Source organism: Lycium ferocissimum, chromosome 6 (assembly GCF_029784015.1).
Source record: "Lycium ferocissimum isolate CSIRO_LF1 chromosome 6, AGI_CSIRO_Lferr_CH_V1, whole genome shotgun sequence".
Lineage (NCBI taxonomy): Eukaryota > Viridiplantae > Streptophyta > Magnoliopsida > Solanales > Solanaceae > Lycium > Lycium ferocissimum.
Window position 1 is genome coordinate 13,157,302 of NC_081347.1, and position 13,054 is coordinate 13,170,355.

Here is a 13,054-nt window from a genome sequence, read left to right on the forward strand (position 1 = left end):
TTTCATTAATAATGCGAAATAGGAGAATCTATTCGTCATAAAGTTCAGCATACATGTTTATGCTTTCTACAAAGATCTGTCAGTAAATGATATTCGCTTTTATTATACAGTCACCTCGAAGAGAGAACAACGAGAATAAAATGGCATTGCAGTTTAATTTTCCCTTTTTCTTCATATATCTCTATAGAATCATATCCTCTATCTATTTCAGACAATGTAAGTGGCCTATAATTCCTTTAATTCCTATTAAAATGAGAATGAAAAAGGGTGGAAATAAAAAGAAAAAAAAAAAGGAAATGGGTTAATTACCTTTTTGGGTTGGCCTTGGTTTCTATGACTTCTCACGAAAAACAATAGTACACATTATGCCTAATACTTGCGGAAAGCTTTTCTCCGAATATAACATGTACTTAATTCTGCGCCCGTCACCCAATAATCATTCATCTTCACAACGATTCAAATCTGCATCCTGAATTATTATCGTTCATCTTCTGTTGTCATTTAAAAACGATTTAATTCTGCGTCTGTCACTGAATAATTAATCATCTTCTCTTGCCATTGAAAACCCGCAAAACACCATCTGAGTCCCCAGCCACGAGTGTGCATCGATTCTCTTCCTTTTGTTGCCAGCATACGCTACTAACGAACCCATGGTCATACCCGGTTAGACCCATGGGTTCGCGTCCGTAGACCCAAATTGGCTCACCCCATCTCTTGTCATACACAAAAACTTGGTTACTTTCTGAGCCACAACAAATTAATCCACCAGGTCTCCATACTGATAAACCAACAAACCTCTTACTATTGTTGTGCCCCTTGTAGGTACGAATAACCCGTTGATCCTCCGCACTCCACATTTTTAAACACCCGTCTACACTTGAAGAGACAATCGTACGTTCATCAAGAAATCGAATGTAAGTAACTGCTTTCTGATGTCCGTCAAGGATGAAAAGAGGGTCCATCATTTTCCGTATATCATAAGCATAGACCCTCCGGTCGGCACATCCAATGGCTACGATTTGACCTCTGAACGGATTGAATTCCACGCAACACACCGGACTGTATTGCTTACAAGGTTGTACCATAGCCAAGCACTTCCCGTTATCGCCACAACGCGGGTCCCACATTTGCATGGTTCCATCATCCGCTCCGGACGCACCCAAAACCGGATCCAAATGACAGTAGTCAATGCTCCAAACCCGCCTACCACCATGTTCATCCCGTTCGAAAACGGGCATTTTCTTCTCTAAATCATATTCCATGACAACTCCATCGTAATCACCCGACCCTAAAACCTGACTACCCCAACCGGGTTTCCACTTTAAGCTACTGAGTTTTGCAGGAGTACAAATATAAAAGTTACATGCATTGCTATGATCCAAAGCCACAGGCTCACCAGTGGTGCGCTTGTCGCCTTCTCTCTCTTCTTGTGACAACGAATTTACGTCGTAAATTCGAATTTTCCTAGCAATTCCACCAGAAGCTAGGAAATTACAACAAGGGTCAAATTCTAAAACACCAAGTGTGTCACAAACAGATCCATTAATACTATTGCAAGATGAAATCACAGTAGAAAGATGAAAATCCCATTCACATCTTGCTTTCTCTTCTTCTTGATCTTCTTTTTCTTTCTCTTCTCCTTGTGGTACTTGTTTTTCTGTTACCCCTTCTTGTTCTTGATGGAAACTTGATGAGATATCCGTCATTTCCCATTCATGTCAAAGTGATTGCTACTAACTTTTTGGAGAAATAAAAATTGTAGTAGCAAGGAGAAGAGTTGGTGCAAGACATTTTTGGAAATTAAGGAAGAACATTATACTTTATAGTTTGATGGATTAATATATTTGAGTAGTATAGTTTAAAGAAGGCAAGGGAGTTGTGCAGGGGGAATTGTATATGGTTTAGTAGTATACAAGTGGAGGAGACAAAAAGGAATTGTGGTAGAATATGTACCTCATATTTCTTTTGTTAGAACTAAATGCTGTGGATACTAATGCACACTGTGTTACGTGGAATAAGCAAAACCTTTTGTCTCTTCATAAAAGTACACTCTTATTATGCCTTTATAAGAAGTTGAGAAATTAATATTATATAACCGTGCGAAATCTTTGAACAATACTCTCTCTGCCTCAAATTTACGTGCGATCTAGTTATTATTTGAAGAATTAAAGATTTTCTTTTTTTGCTGGAGTACAATTTTTTCAAATATTTTTTAAACATTTTATCTTAACTATTATCACTTATGATACTTTTTATTTAGTTTCTAAACGTGAAAATTTTATTTCAAAAATAATAATTGAAGACTGTATGTGCGAACTAAGACACACAAATTGAAAAGAAGGAGTAATTATTTATTTATTTATTCCCTAGGCTGTTAAAGTAATTATTTATTTATTAATTCCCTAGGCTGTTAATCACATTTCTTATGACACTTATTTTTCAAGTGATGATATGATATAATTTTTCAATTGAAGCTAAATTGAATTATTAATATAAGAGAGTTGTTATTATAGTTTTTTTCAGCTCTGCAAGTTGATAGATTTGATTTCATGACATGAAAACGGATAATCATGGGATGTACGTACCACTTGACTCAGAATGTGGGGACAATCATGGGATTTCTTCAATAGGCATCACCAGCCTGGCCCTTTTTTATTTCCAATATAATGTGTGGATATAAATTTAAGGTATGATTCTACTGCCTCCACGTATGTTATAAAAGTATTTTTGTGTATTCACTTAGCTGTATATTTTAAATGTACAAGTACATCTATACTACAAATATCTTTTACTAGTACTAATTAGTGTGTGAACTGTGAGTCTGTGATCAGTGGGTGAGCCACATGTAAGGAAGGAGACTTAAATATCAAAAGTTACATTGTGGTAAGTGGGGCAGAAATAATTTTTCTTTATACATATATAAAATTTTGAATTTTGTAAACATATACAGGTACTTCAAATTCAGATGCGGCGTTTCGAATTTTTTTACTCTACTAGTTAAAATTCGTGGTCGTCATTGACTTAGATCATGTTCTTCATTTTGATACTATGGTACTATTATTCCCGTTCCAAAATAAATTATTATTCATGACGTTTAAAGAGAAAAATGTGTCTTCATGATTAATGATATTAAAAATGTGTTTCTTAAGGGTGTACAAAAATCTTCATAAAAGATGTACTCCATTTAATATGGTATTGGAAAAATTATCTCTTAATTAGTATTTCAATTATTTTCACAACGACCATTAAGTTGTGGTGGAATGGTCGGATCTCTTCACGATTAATTAATCGATTAAGAAAAAGATTCTCCTTTGTAATCCTTACAGATTGCGATGTAAAAAAGATTCCCCTTTGGATGAAAATGATTGTAATCCTTACAAGAGATTAAGCACTTAAGAAAAAATTATAGTTTGAAACGTAAAAAAATTTATATTTAGCTAACAAACTAGTTATATTGTTGGCAAATGATTTTTTTTGTTTAATTTAATTTTGTTGCCAAGTATTGATTTTGAATAAAAAAATCATTGATTTTTTTAATGATATATTTTTTAACAACTATCCTAACTTTTTTTTAAGAGAGAAAAAGCACGAAATATATTTTCTAGTGTTATTTGCCTAACCGTTAATTTGATACAATAGCAAAACTTATAATAACTCAGTTAAGAAAACTAATCAATCGCTTAACTAATCAACCGCTTTGCATAAGTGAGTCTAACAACCTAGCTATTTCATGTCAGGTCGATTTCATCATTTAATAACCTATGTATATCTAGCCAATCATATAATTAAACTTAGTGTTTCTTTGCCAGAATATTCAAAGGCACATGTGTGGCTTCTTGTGTGCCAACGAAAGTCTCAGAAGCAAAGCCAAAATTTTGAGTTGAGATCTGATTTTAAATAAGACAGTTTATTAAGTTTTATAAAAACTATAATATATTTTAAGTGAAAATTAAATATAAATATAGAGTTCCAATCAAAGTTATTGAGTTCTGTCGAATCTGTAGCTTACTCTCTAACTTTGCCTCTGATTTTCGTCACAACTCCTGACTACCAAATTTTTATATATCCACTCTCTGTTCCAAATTATGTGATATGATTTAACTCGACATGATTTTTTTTAGAACAAAGTTTTCAAACTTGTTATTTAAATGATTTTGAAACTTGTAAGTTGTAACTTTTGAACATGTCATAAATTTATATGGTACAAAAGTTTATAAAATGAACCAACTATTATTAAATTATGTTTAAATTTAGAGCTATATCATTTTCTAAACAAATTATTAGAGGAATAGTGTCAGATAAATCGAAACAAATGGAGTATATATTTTATCACATCCCATATATTCAGTCAAAACAAATAAAATAATTAGATGGACCACTTTAAACCTACCTATTGATTAGGTAATTCAAGAGATAAATGAATTGATTATTGGCGGCTCCACCGCCAAAGTGAAAATGACCATGAAGAATGAAAAAGTACATTTTAGTAAAATTTGGGTAACAATTATCGTAGTTGTATTCTAAAATTTTCTTAAATCCGTATTTGTAGGATCATTTTTTTTTTTTTTTGGCAATTAAAAGAGAACTTCATTAAATCACCAAATGAGATTTACAATTGATGCCCTTCTCAGTTTCTACCTATTTATGATCCTATATAAACCATGAAGCCAATGAACAGAAAAACCAAAACAAGTATGCCTAAGGAATTATATACTAGTATGTTTTATTGATCATAAATTTGAGGTAAACAATCTATATATAATATAAAGCTAGCAATAGTTAATCCTATGTGGCACCTCGCTATGGCCTCCATTGGCATTTATCTTTTTTCTTCTTTTTCCCTCATTTTTCATAATTATATTTTATTTTAAAAAATTATGATATCCATAACTCACACCTCTTCATCTTCATAACTTCTACTCTTAATTGATTATTCATAACTCACCTTAAATTATCTTAATTATAAAAAAGGTCATCTCCTTTCCTCTTCTTAATTTGTAGCTATTTAAATTGTATGGAATGATCATTTGGAAAGAGAGAATGGTGTTCCTTCTATCTAATGAACGTACTAATGGACCTCAATTTGTTTTATCGAATCCTCATGCTACAACACAGTGTATTTATAGCTACGAAATCTAAGCTATGAATTTAAAATTCGTAGCTATTACCTAGTAATAGCCACAAAAAATTGAATTTCGTAGCTATCTAAGATTTCGTAAAATTTCTTAGCCACAAAAATAAAATTGACAAAGCTAATTCTTCATTTTTGCTATAATTGCTAACTATCGTGGCAATAACTACCTAAATAGCTACAACTTTATTGCTACGACAAACTTTTATAGCTGATCATAAGTTTTGCCACACAATAAAGTTACTGTAGCAATAGTAACCGTTTAGCCACAATAAATTATTTGAAACAAGATATCGTAGCCAAATAAATATTTTTCCTACAAATTCTAAAACATTGTGGCAATAATTAAATGATACAGCCACAAATTTTTTGTTATAGTAAAATGTCGTAGCTAATTATAATTTTTTGTCACGGGTTGAAATTTACTGTAGTAATAATAATCTTTTAGCCACAATAAATTATTTGTAACAAACTATTGTAGCTAAATAAATATATCTGCTTCAAGTTATAAAAATATTGTGGCAATAGTTAAATGAAATAGCCACAGAATTTTCGCTATAATAAAATTTCATAGCTAATCATTATGTTTTGCCACGAGTTAAAACTTACTGTAGTAATAGTAAACTTTTAGCAACAATAAATTATTTGAGACAAAACGTTGTAGCTAAATAAATACTTATTTTTTGCTCAAGTTATAAAAAGTTACGGCTATAGTTACATGATATAGCCACAAACTTTTTGTTATAATAAAACTTCGTAGCTAATTATTAATTTTTACCACAACTTGAAACTTATCGTAGCAATAGTAACATTTTAGTCACAAAAAAATTATTTAAAATAAAATATTTTAGCTTAATAAATATTTTTGCTTCAAGTACTAAAAAGTCGTAGTAATGCCTTGCTTAATACCTAGAATAATCAGTTCGAGGTTTTGATTTGATGTCTTCAAAAATATCATCAGCTAAGGTAACATCAGTGTTGAAAATAATAAGTAAAAGCCTTATCTAATTAATATGTGAATAACCAAATATATAGAATTTAAACAACTATAATATTGTATCAATTGCGTTGTATAACATATTGTATTTGTTTAATTTAGACAATAAAATGTGTTATATTGTATTAAATAATTTATTGGTTATCATAAATAAAATTATATACAGAGTCCAAAAACTAAAAACTTAATACGATTTGTATACGGTTGGGGTCTTGTCTCTTTTTTTACTACATTTGGCATTATAATACCTAAATGATCAAGAATTATATTTTAAAATTTCAATAATATATATTATTGATATAGAACTATATATCATAATTCATATTAAACGAAGATTCCTTGTAATTTTCATATATAGCTTTAATTAATATCTAATAAAATTTATTAAATTATGAATTTTCTTTTGGTACCTAAATTTCTTGTATTAATCACCAAATTAATATTCACCAAATTATTAATATTTAAATATACCAAATTTAAATAACTATGTTCTTGTATTTATTTATTGATCACTATTATATCCAATTTAAATAAATAAAAGTTATCAATTGAATGGTTTAATGCTATTTTAATAACTTGATAGTTATCCGGAATCTAATTAAGCGCTAACAATTAATATAATTGACATAGGAACATATAACAAATTAACAAGATTATTTAAGACGAAAATAGTTTTAAAGCAAAATATACTTTAGTTATGAAATCCATCACTGATTTGAATAATTATTTATAGGCTATATTTTTCTAATTATGTAACATTTAAGAATAATGTTTTTCTTATATCTATTTACACTAACAATTAAAAATTTAATATGGTTGATATTTAAGTCCATTAACAAAAAGTGATTATATAATAATCCTTATTAAATAAGTATTATCTATTAGTTTTAATAATAATGAAAATAACAATGATTTATATCCAATTAATAATGTAAGTAACTAATTACATAGAATTTAAACAACTATGTTAAATGAAAAGTCCTTTACTAATTTAATCTGGAAAATAAAAAAAATGGTATACTACTAATTTAATAGTCTATTAATTATCATAAAATTCGTTGTCCATAAACTAACAATTGAGAACTTAACATGATTTGTACAAGATCAGGTCGTACCTCTCTTGCGACTATTGAATTATCTTTGTAACACTTCAGTAATTACGATACTATTAAATAAAATTAAGCATATGGTTGATATACAAATGGTTGTACATCAATACTAACTATTATATAATACTTTTTTATATTTAATAAAGTATTACTTGTAAGTTTCAATATAATAAATATGTGTGCGCGCGGCTGCGCACTACATTGATCAATTGTATTAATTTCAATAATTGCATATACATTATTGATTTTATGACCGTATGGCAATATAAATAACTTAATGATTATCATAAATCTAATTGAACATTAAAAATTCATAATCAGATGTAATTAAAATAAGAGAATATGAGACTATGAGTTATATATGACAGAACTAACAATATCATAATTCAATACAAAAAAAGTGTTAAATGTGAGAACTATCTACTAAATCAAAAAACTAAAAGTTTAATTTGATTCGTATACAGAACGGGGGTCTTGTCTCTTTCGTGTCTATATTTGGACATTTTATAATTCCCAAATTGTCAAGATTTATATTTTAAAATTTCAATAAAAATATGATTGATATAAGAGTGCATAACAATACTAACTTAGCTAATAATAACGTGTATTAAACGAAGAATTACTTGTAATTTTCAAATACAATTCAAATATATATCTAATACTAATATTTTGTTAATTTTGATGTTTAACTATATTAGATTTAAATAATTATGTTCTTGTATTTATTTATTGATCACTAACTATATTAAATTAAATAAGCATATACATTATTGACTTTATAATCTTATTACAGTATTAATAATTTAATAATTATCGTAAATCTAATTGAACATTAAAATTAATAATTTGATGTAATTAAAATAGGAGCATATGACTTATATCATAATTCAATACAAAAAAGTGTACATGTGAGTTTTAATTATAGCTTAAATAAAATATATTATCGATAAATTTAGCAGATTAATATTTAATGTTGATTATCTTAAGAATTTCTTAATACTATTTTGTACATTAGGTGACATGATACTTGACAAATATTTTTTTTCATACAAATAATTTATTTGTGGTGTCCTATTTAATGTAGTTATATATCTATGATTCTTTTTATTTTTTAATAGGTAATAGTACTTAATTGTCATTGTTGTTACTTATATTTATTTACATTATAGTGTTTGCATATAATAAAGAAGTAAAAAAAAAAAAGTAGAAGTTATATAGTACAAAACAAGTAATGAACGGAAATTGACTAGTCAAAAATGCCAAAACCTAGTCCTAATGCCTCCAGCCGCCACAGCCGTCCACGTTTCCTTCCTCCTTTTGCCAATTCCACCAAACACAAATCTTTATTATTCCATATCAAAAGATTATAAGGGGTTCTTTGGTGTTATGCAATGGAGATGGCTAATTGATTTTTTTAATTACACAATGAAAGGCAAAAATGTTGTATATATTTTAAGGGATGGTTCCTCTTGTATTACATCTATATCAACAAGATCTTCATAGCTGGTCTGTTATAAATTTCGAGCACTTTTTTTTTTTTGTATTTGAATCTCATTCTTTTTCTTGCGGATTTCACTCTTTGTCACTATATTTTTTGGTTACTTTTTTTCGTTCCTCTTTATTGTTTTTAAGGTACACTTCAACTTCCATTTGTAACTTATGTTGGACTCAGTAGAAGCATTTTTATTCATCTTCTTAGTTAAAGAGAAAAAGTTTGAATCTTTATGTTCATTTGTTAGCTTTGGTATATTAATAATATTTTATTCATTTTTGATTGAAGCTTTTGATATGTGATTCGGGGAGATGCTTTTGATGGAATTAATCTTGCTCTTTTTTTAAGGTTGGTGGTCATTGATTTTCCTACTTAATATTTGTAGTTTGTTGAGTTGAATGAACTCTCTTGCTATTTCTTAGGGATGTTGTTGCTCATGTTAATATTTTTATGTTTCACTTTATCCATCTATAAATCATTCATGAAACAATAATGTAGAAATATGCTTCTTTCTTAATTGAGGTTTTGTTAGAAGAAACTCTTAGTGTAAAAGAATGAAATGTATATGAAATAATTGGAGTTTTGATATCCCTTTTAAGATTACTTAGAGTTTCTTTATGAAGATATGTAAAGATTTTTCATGAGAATTTAATCGATAAATTTCTCATAATATATGATCAACTGTTAGATATATTTATATAGTCATTCGTTATATTTCTGATGTTTTTGCTTTATCAAAATTAATAAGCAAATTTATGAAATTACTAGAGCAGCAATGACAAATTGGAGCGGATATTGATCAAATTAAGATGCAATTAGAGGTTGTGTAGGAGGAGAGAAATCAGAAGATCGTGCGGGTTCGAGTCTCAAGCAAGATAATGCTATTGTAATTGGTGTCATAGATGAATTATGTATTGTGAATGATTGAAATTTAGATATGTAACAACGTGTAACTTGAGACCTATTTTGGAATTCAAAAATTTTGTTTCGTATAGAAGAATTATTCTGATTAACAATGCTTTGTGGCATACTCTTCAATATGTAGCGATGAAATTTTAGAATTCATAGCTAATTGTATATATAATTGTCAAAAACAAGGTTATACATTTCACTTCTCGTAGCAAACGAAGAAAACTTTTAGCTATAATTTTAAATATTTTATGGCTAAAAGAATCCATTGTTAGTTATGTACAAAAATATTTGTAGCAAATAATTTAATTCATGGCTATAGGTTTTTAAACTCATAGCTAACTGTAATTTTGTTGCCACGAGATTGAACTATAAAAATAGCCACCAAATTTGTATTTTTGTGGCAAATAAATTAAACTTTTTGCTACCAAAGAAAACGTTGTAGCTACAATATAAAGATTGCTACAAGTTTTATTTGTCGTGGCAAACGAATAAAATTATTTGCTATAAATATATTTTTTGTGGCAAGAACATTTTACCGTCATGACTACAACACAAAAGAATTCGTAGCAATAAGTATTAGTCCCTAGCCACGGATCATGTAAAGCCTGTGGCTAACTTTTAGCTACGCTACATATTGCTACGGATGCTACGGAAAGAAATATTGTAGCTAAAGTGTTTAGCCACGAAAATTTCCATATTTAGCTACAATGTATTTCGTAGCTATATATGCATTTTGTTGTATCATTTGCCATGCATTGTCTCACTTATTCTGTTGGTCATGTCGTCAACGTGACTTTTGGATAAGAGCCTCTTCAGTTACTAAATCATACAGAACAAGACATTGTTCTTTTTTATGTTTATGCATATTTTACTAATATAACGTTCTTCTATTGTGGTTTCTCTTTATTCACTAAATCAAATCAGTCTCCATCAAAAGTGATAGGTGTGCCAACTATTGATCACTGTCATTGGTTTTTTCTAATACGTGCGGCTTCTCTCCGTTAGAGATGTCTCTTGTATTTCCGTTCATCCTTTTTTTATATTATCTATCTTTTCTAATGCTATTGGTTTTTCTATGATTACATTTGCTCGTAGTAGTTTGGCAATTTCAAAGCTAAAATTAATTCACTCACTTGACTTCTCAATTTTTAGTGCAATAACAATTTTGCTTAATTAACCCTTGGTGCAATGTGGCAGAGAAGAGACAGCCAAGATATTGCTGGTCTCTTAAAACACATGTAAAGCATTGCGTGCAGTTTCTCCGGATGAAACTAAAGGATCTGCTGGGACATGCCAAACCAGTGAAGTCACCGTGAAAGCTCGACAAGAAAACTTTAAAGTAAATGCTTCACATGGATAATGAGTTACAAAATCCAAGCAAAGGGTGCATACAATCGTCCAATCAGTTATTTCTCTACTGAAATGGAATAACGTCAACCAGTACGTAGTCGATTTATTTTTGGTTCATACTGTTGCTGCGTATTCTATCATGTCATTATTTTTATCAAAATAACTATCTTTATCTTAAATTGTTTAGTATCATTTTTGCTGTGACTTTGTTCAATTGCAGCAAGTGAAAAGGAAAAGTATAAACTGGCTAAAGCAGTTTACAAAGTATAGAGTAGAGATTAAACCAAGTGCCACTGCATCATGAGCAAGTTGTTATGTTTCAAGAGGAACAAATGGACTGCTTATCAAACCAATGATCATTATGATTGTAGAAATAAATGTCAAATATATCTCTTTGGTTACGCTTGTAGAAATTATTACTTGGTTATTTAGGACGCTTAATTTTACTTAATACACATCGTATATCTGTTCCTTTTGAATTTTTGGTTGTACTTATTCTTTCTTCATTATTTTATGTAAGAAATGTTTTTTTTTTTTTTTTTTTTTTGTTTATATTTCGTGTGTGGTCGTGGGGATGATAAATTGTCCATGAATAAGCATGTTGAAAGGAAATTGTCTCACCACATAGACATTAGTTGAGACATTAGTTGATTATCGCTTTTATTGATATATATCTCAAAGCATTTAAATACCAAGAGACTTGATCTTAGTTTTTGAAAAATGATGTAAAAAAACTATACTTTCTCTAGACGAAGTTGATTGATTGAGGAAAAAAAAAGGCAAACTTAATTTTGTCATATTTAAAGTTTCAAACTTAGCTCCAACGAAATAGAGTGAATTATGAAGAACTAGCTATTTTTTTAAAATCGAATAATGTCATTTTACTATGTGTTGAATTTGTATTTTACATGAGTAATTTGGATATGGGTCTATTACAAATAGTTTTAACAAATCAAAAAATCTTAATTGAATTATCACCGCAGTTTTTGAATTTATCCAAGTATATGGGAGTTTGAAACATAAAATGTATATCTATATATCTGTATAAAGTTAAGCACAGACAAAGCAATGTTGCACCTCCCTATAACCAACAATGGTTTTCCCTTCTTTTTTTTTTCATCTCAAATTTTGACCATTATCCTATTTTTTTTTTTTTTTAAATCTATGTGCAATTGAAAATAATAACCAAAAGTCACTTTTTAAAATAATACTCATTTTTTGCAATTACTGATCATTAACTACCACTTATTGTATTTAAGTCTCTTTAAGGGAGTATCATTTAAATTTAAAAGTCTAAAATTGACTAATAATTACTCAATTAATTAGGGGAAGACATTTACGTACTAGAAAGATGTAAGACGTTAGTTTTCAAAGACTTCTCATTTTTCAAACCATCCATATTCTATACTTCCTCTGGTTTAAAATAAGTGTCCAGTTTTTTCACACCTCGTAAGAAAACATTAACTTCTAGAAAAAAGAAGGTATTTTGACTAAATTATTCTTAATTAATAAGACTCTTGCTTATTTATTGCCTTCAGTAAATAGGGACAAATCTGAAAAATAAAAGTTAATTCTTCGATATTGTAAGTGAACATTCATTTTGAACCAAAAAAAAGACCAAATAAACACTTATTTTGAACAGGCGGGAGTAACATCTACCTTTTAGTAAAAATACTCAGTCTTGAAGCACCAGACTAGATAACGATGAATCGATGATAAAGCAAGAGTCTAAGAACTGAAAGTTTTTAAGGTGGAATATGATTGTTGAGCAAGTTAACCTTAACAGTTAATATACTTGATAATGTGAATTACTACCAAGAGGAATTGCCAGTAAGTTAAAGCAAACAAATTGTAAAGTTAGTTGTACTGTACTTGGCAAAAAAAAGAGAGAAAGGTTTATGGAAATTACATGTAAATGAATATAACCAACAACAAATTGGTCATTTTGTTTTCTTCGTGAGTTTAAATTGCTTTAGCTTTCGTTTCATGTTTCTTTTTTGTAGAATACAAGAAAACACACCCACAAACATTTTAAAGTAAAACACTTTCATAATTATTATTTT

At 28.9% G+C, this 13,054-nt stretch overlaps 1 protein-coding gene across 1 annotated transcript; it reads right to left on the reverse strand.

Annotated features, from left to right (window-relative positions):
• On the reverse strand, positions 1-2,344 carry LOC132059364 (WD repeat-containing protein RUP2). Its single transcript, XM_059451957.1, has one exon. It carries the CDS (start codon positions 1,704-1,706, stop codon positions 543-545), a length of 1,164 nt encoding a protein of 387 aa, XP_059307940.1. The 5' UTR covers positions 1,707-2,344; the 3' UTR covers positions 1-542.
• Positions 2,345-13,054: the final 10,710 nt, after the last annotated feature.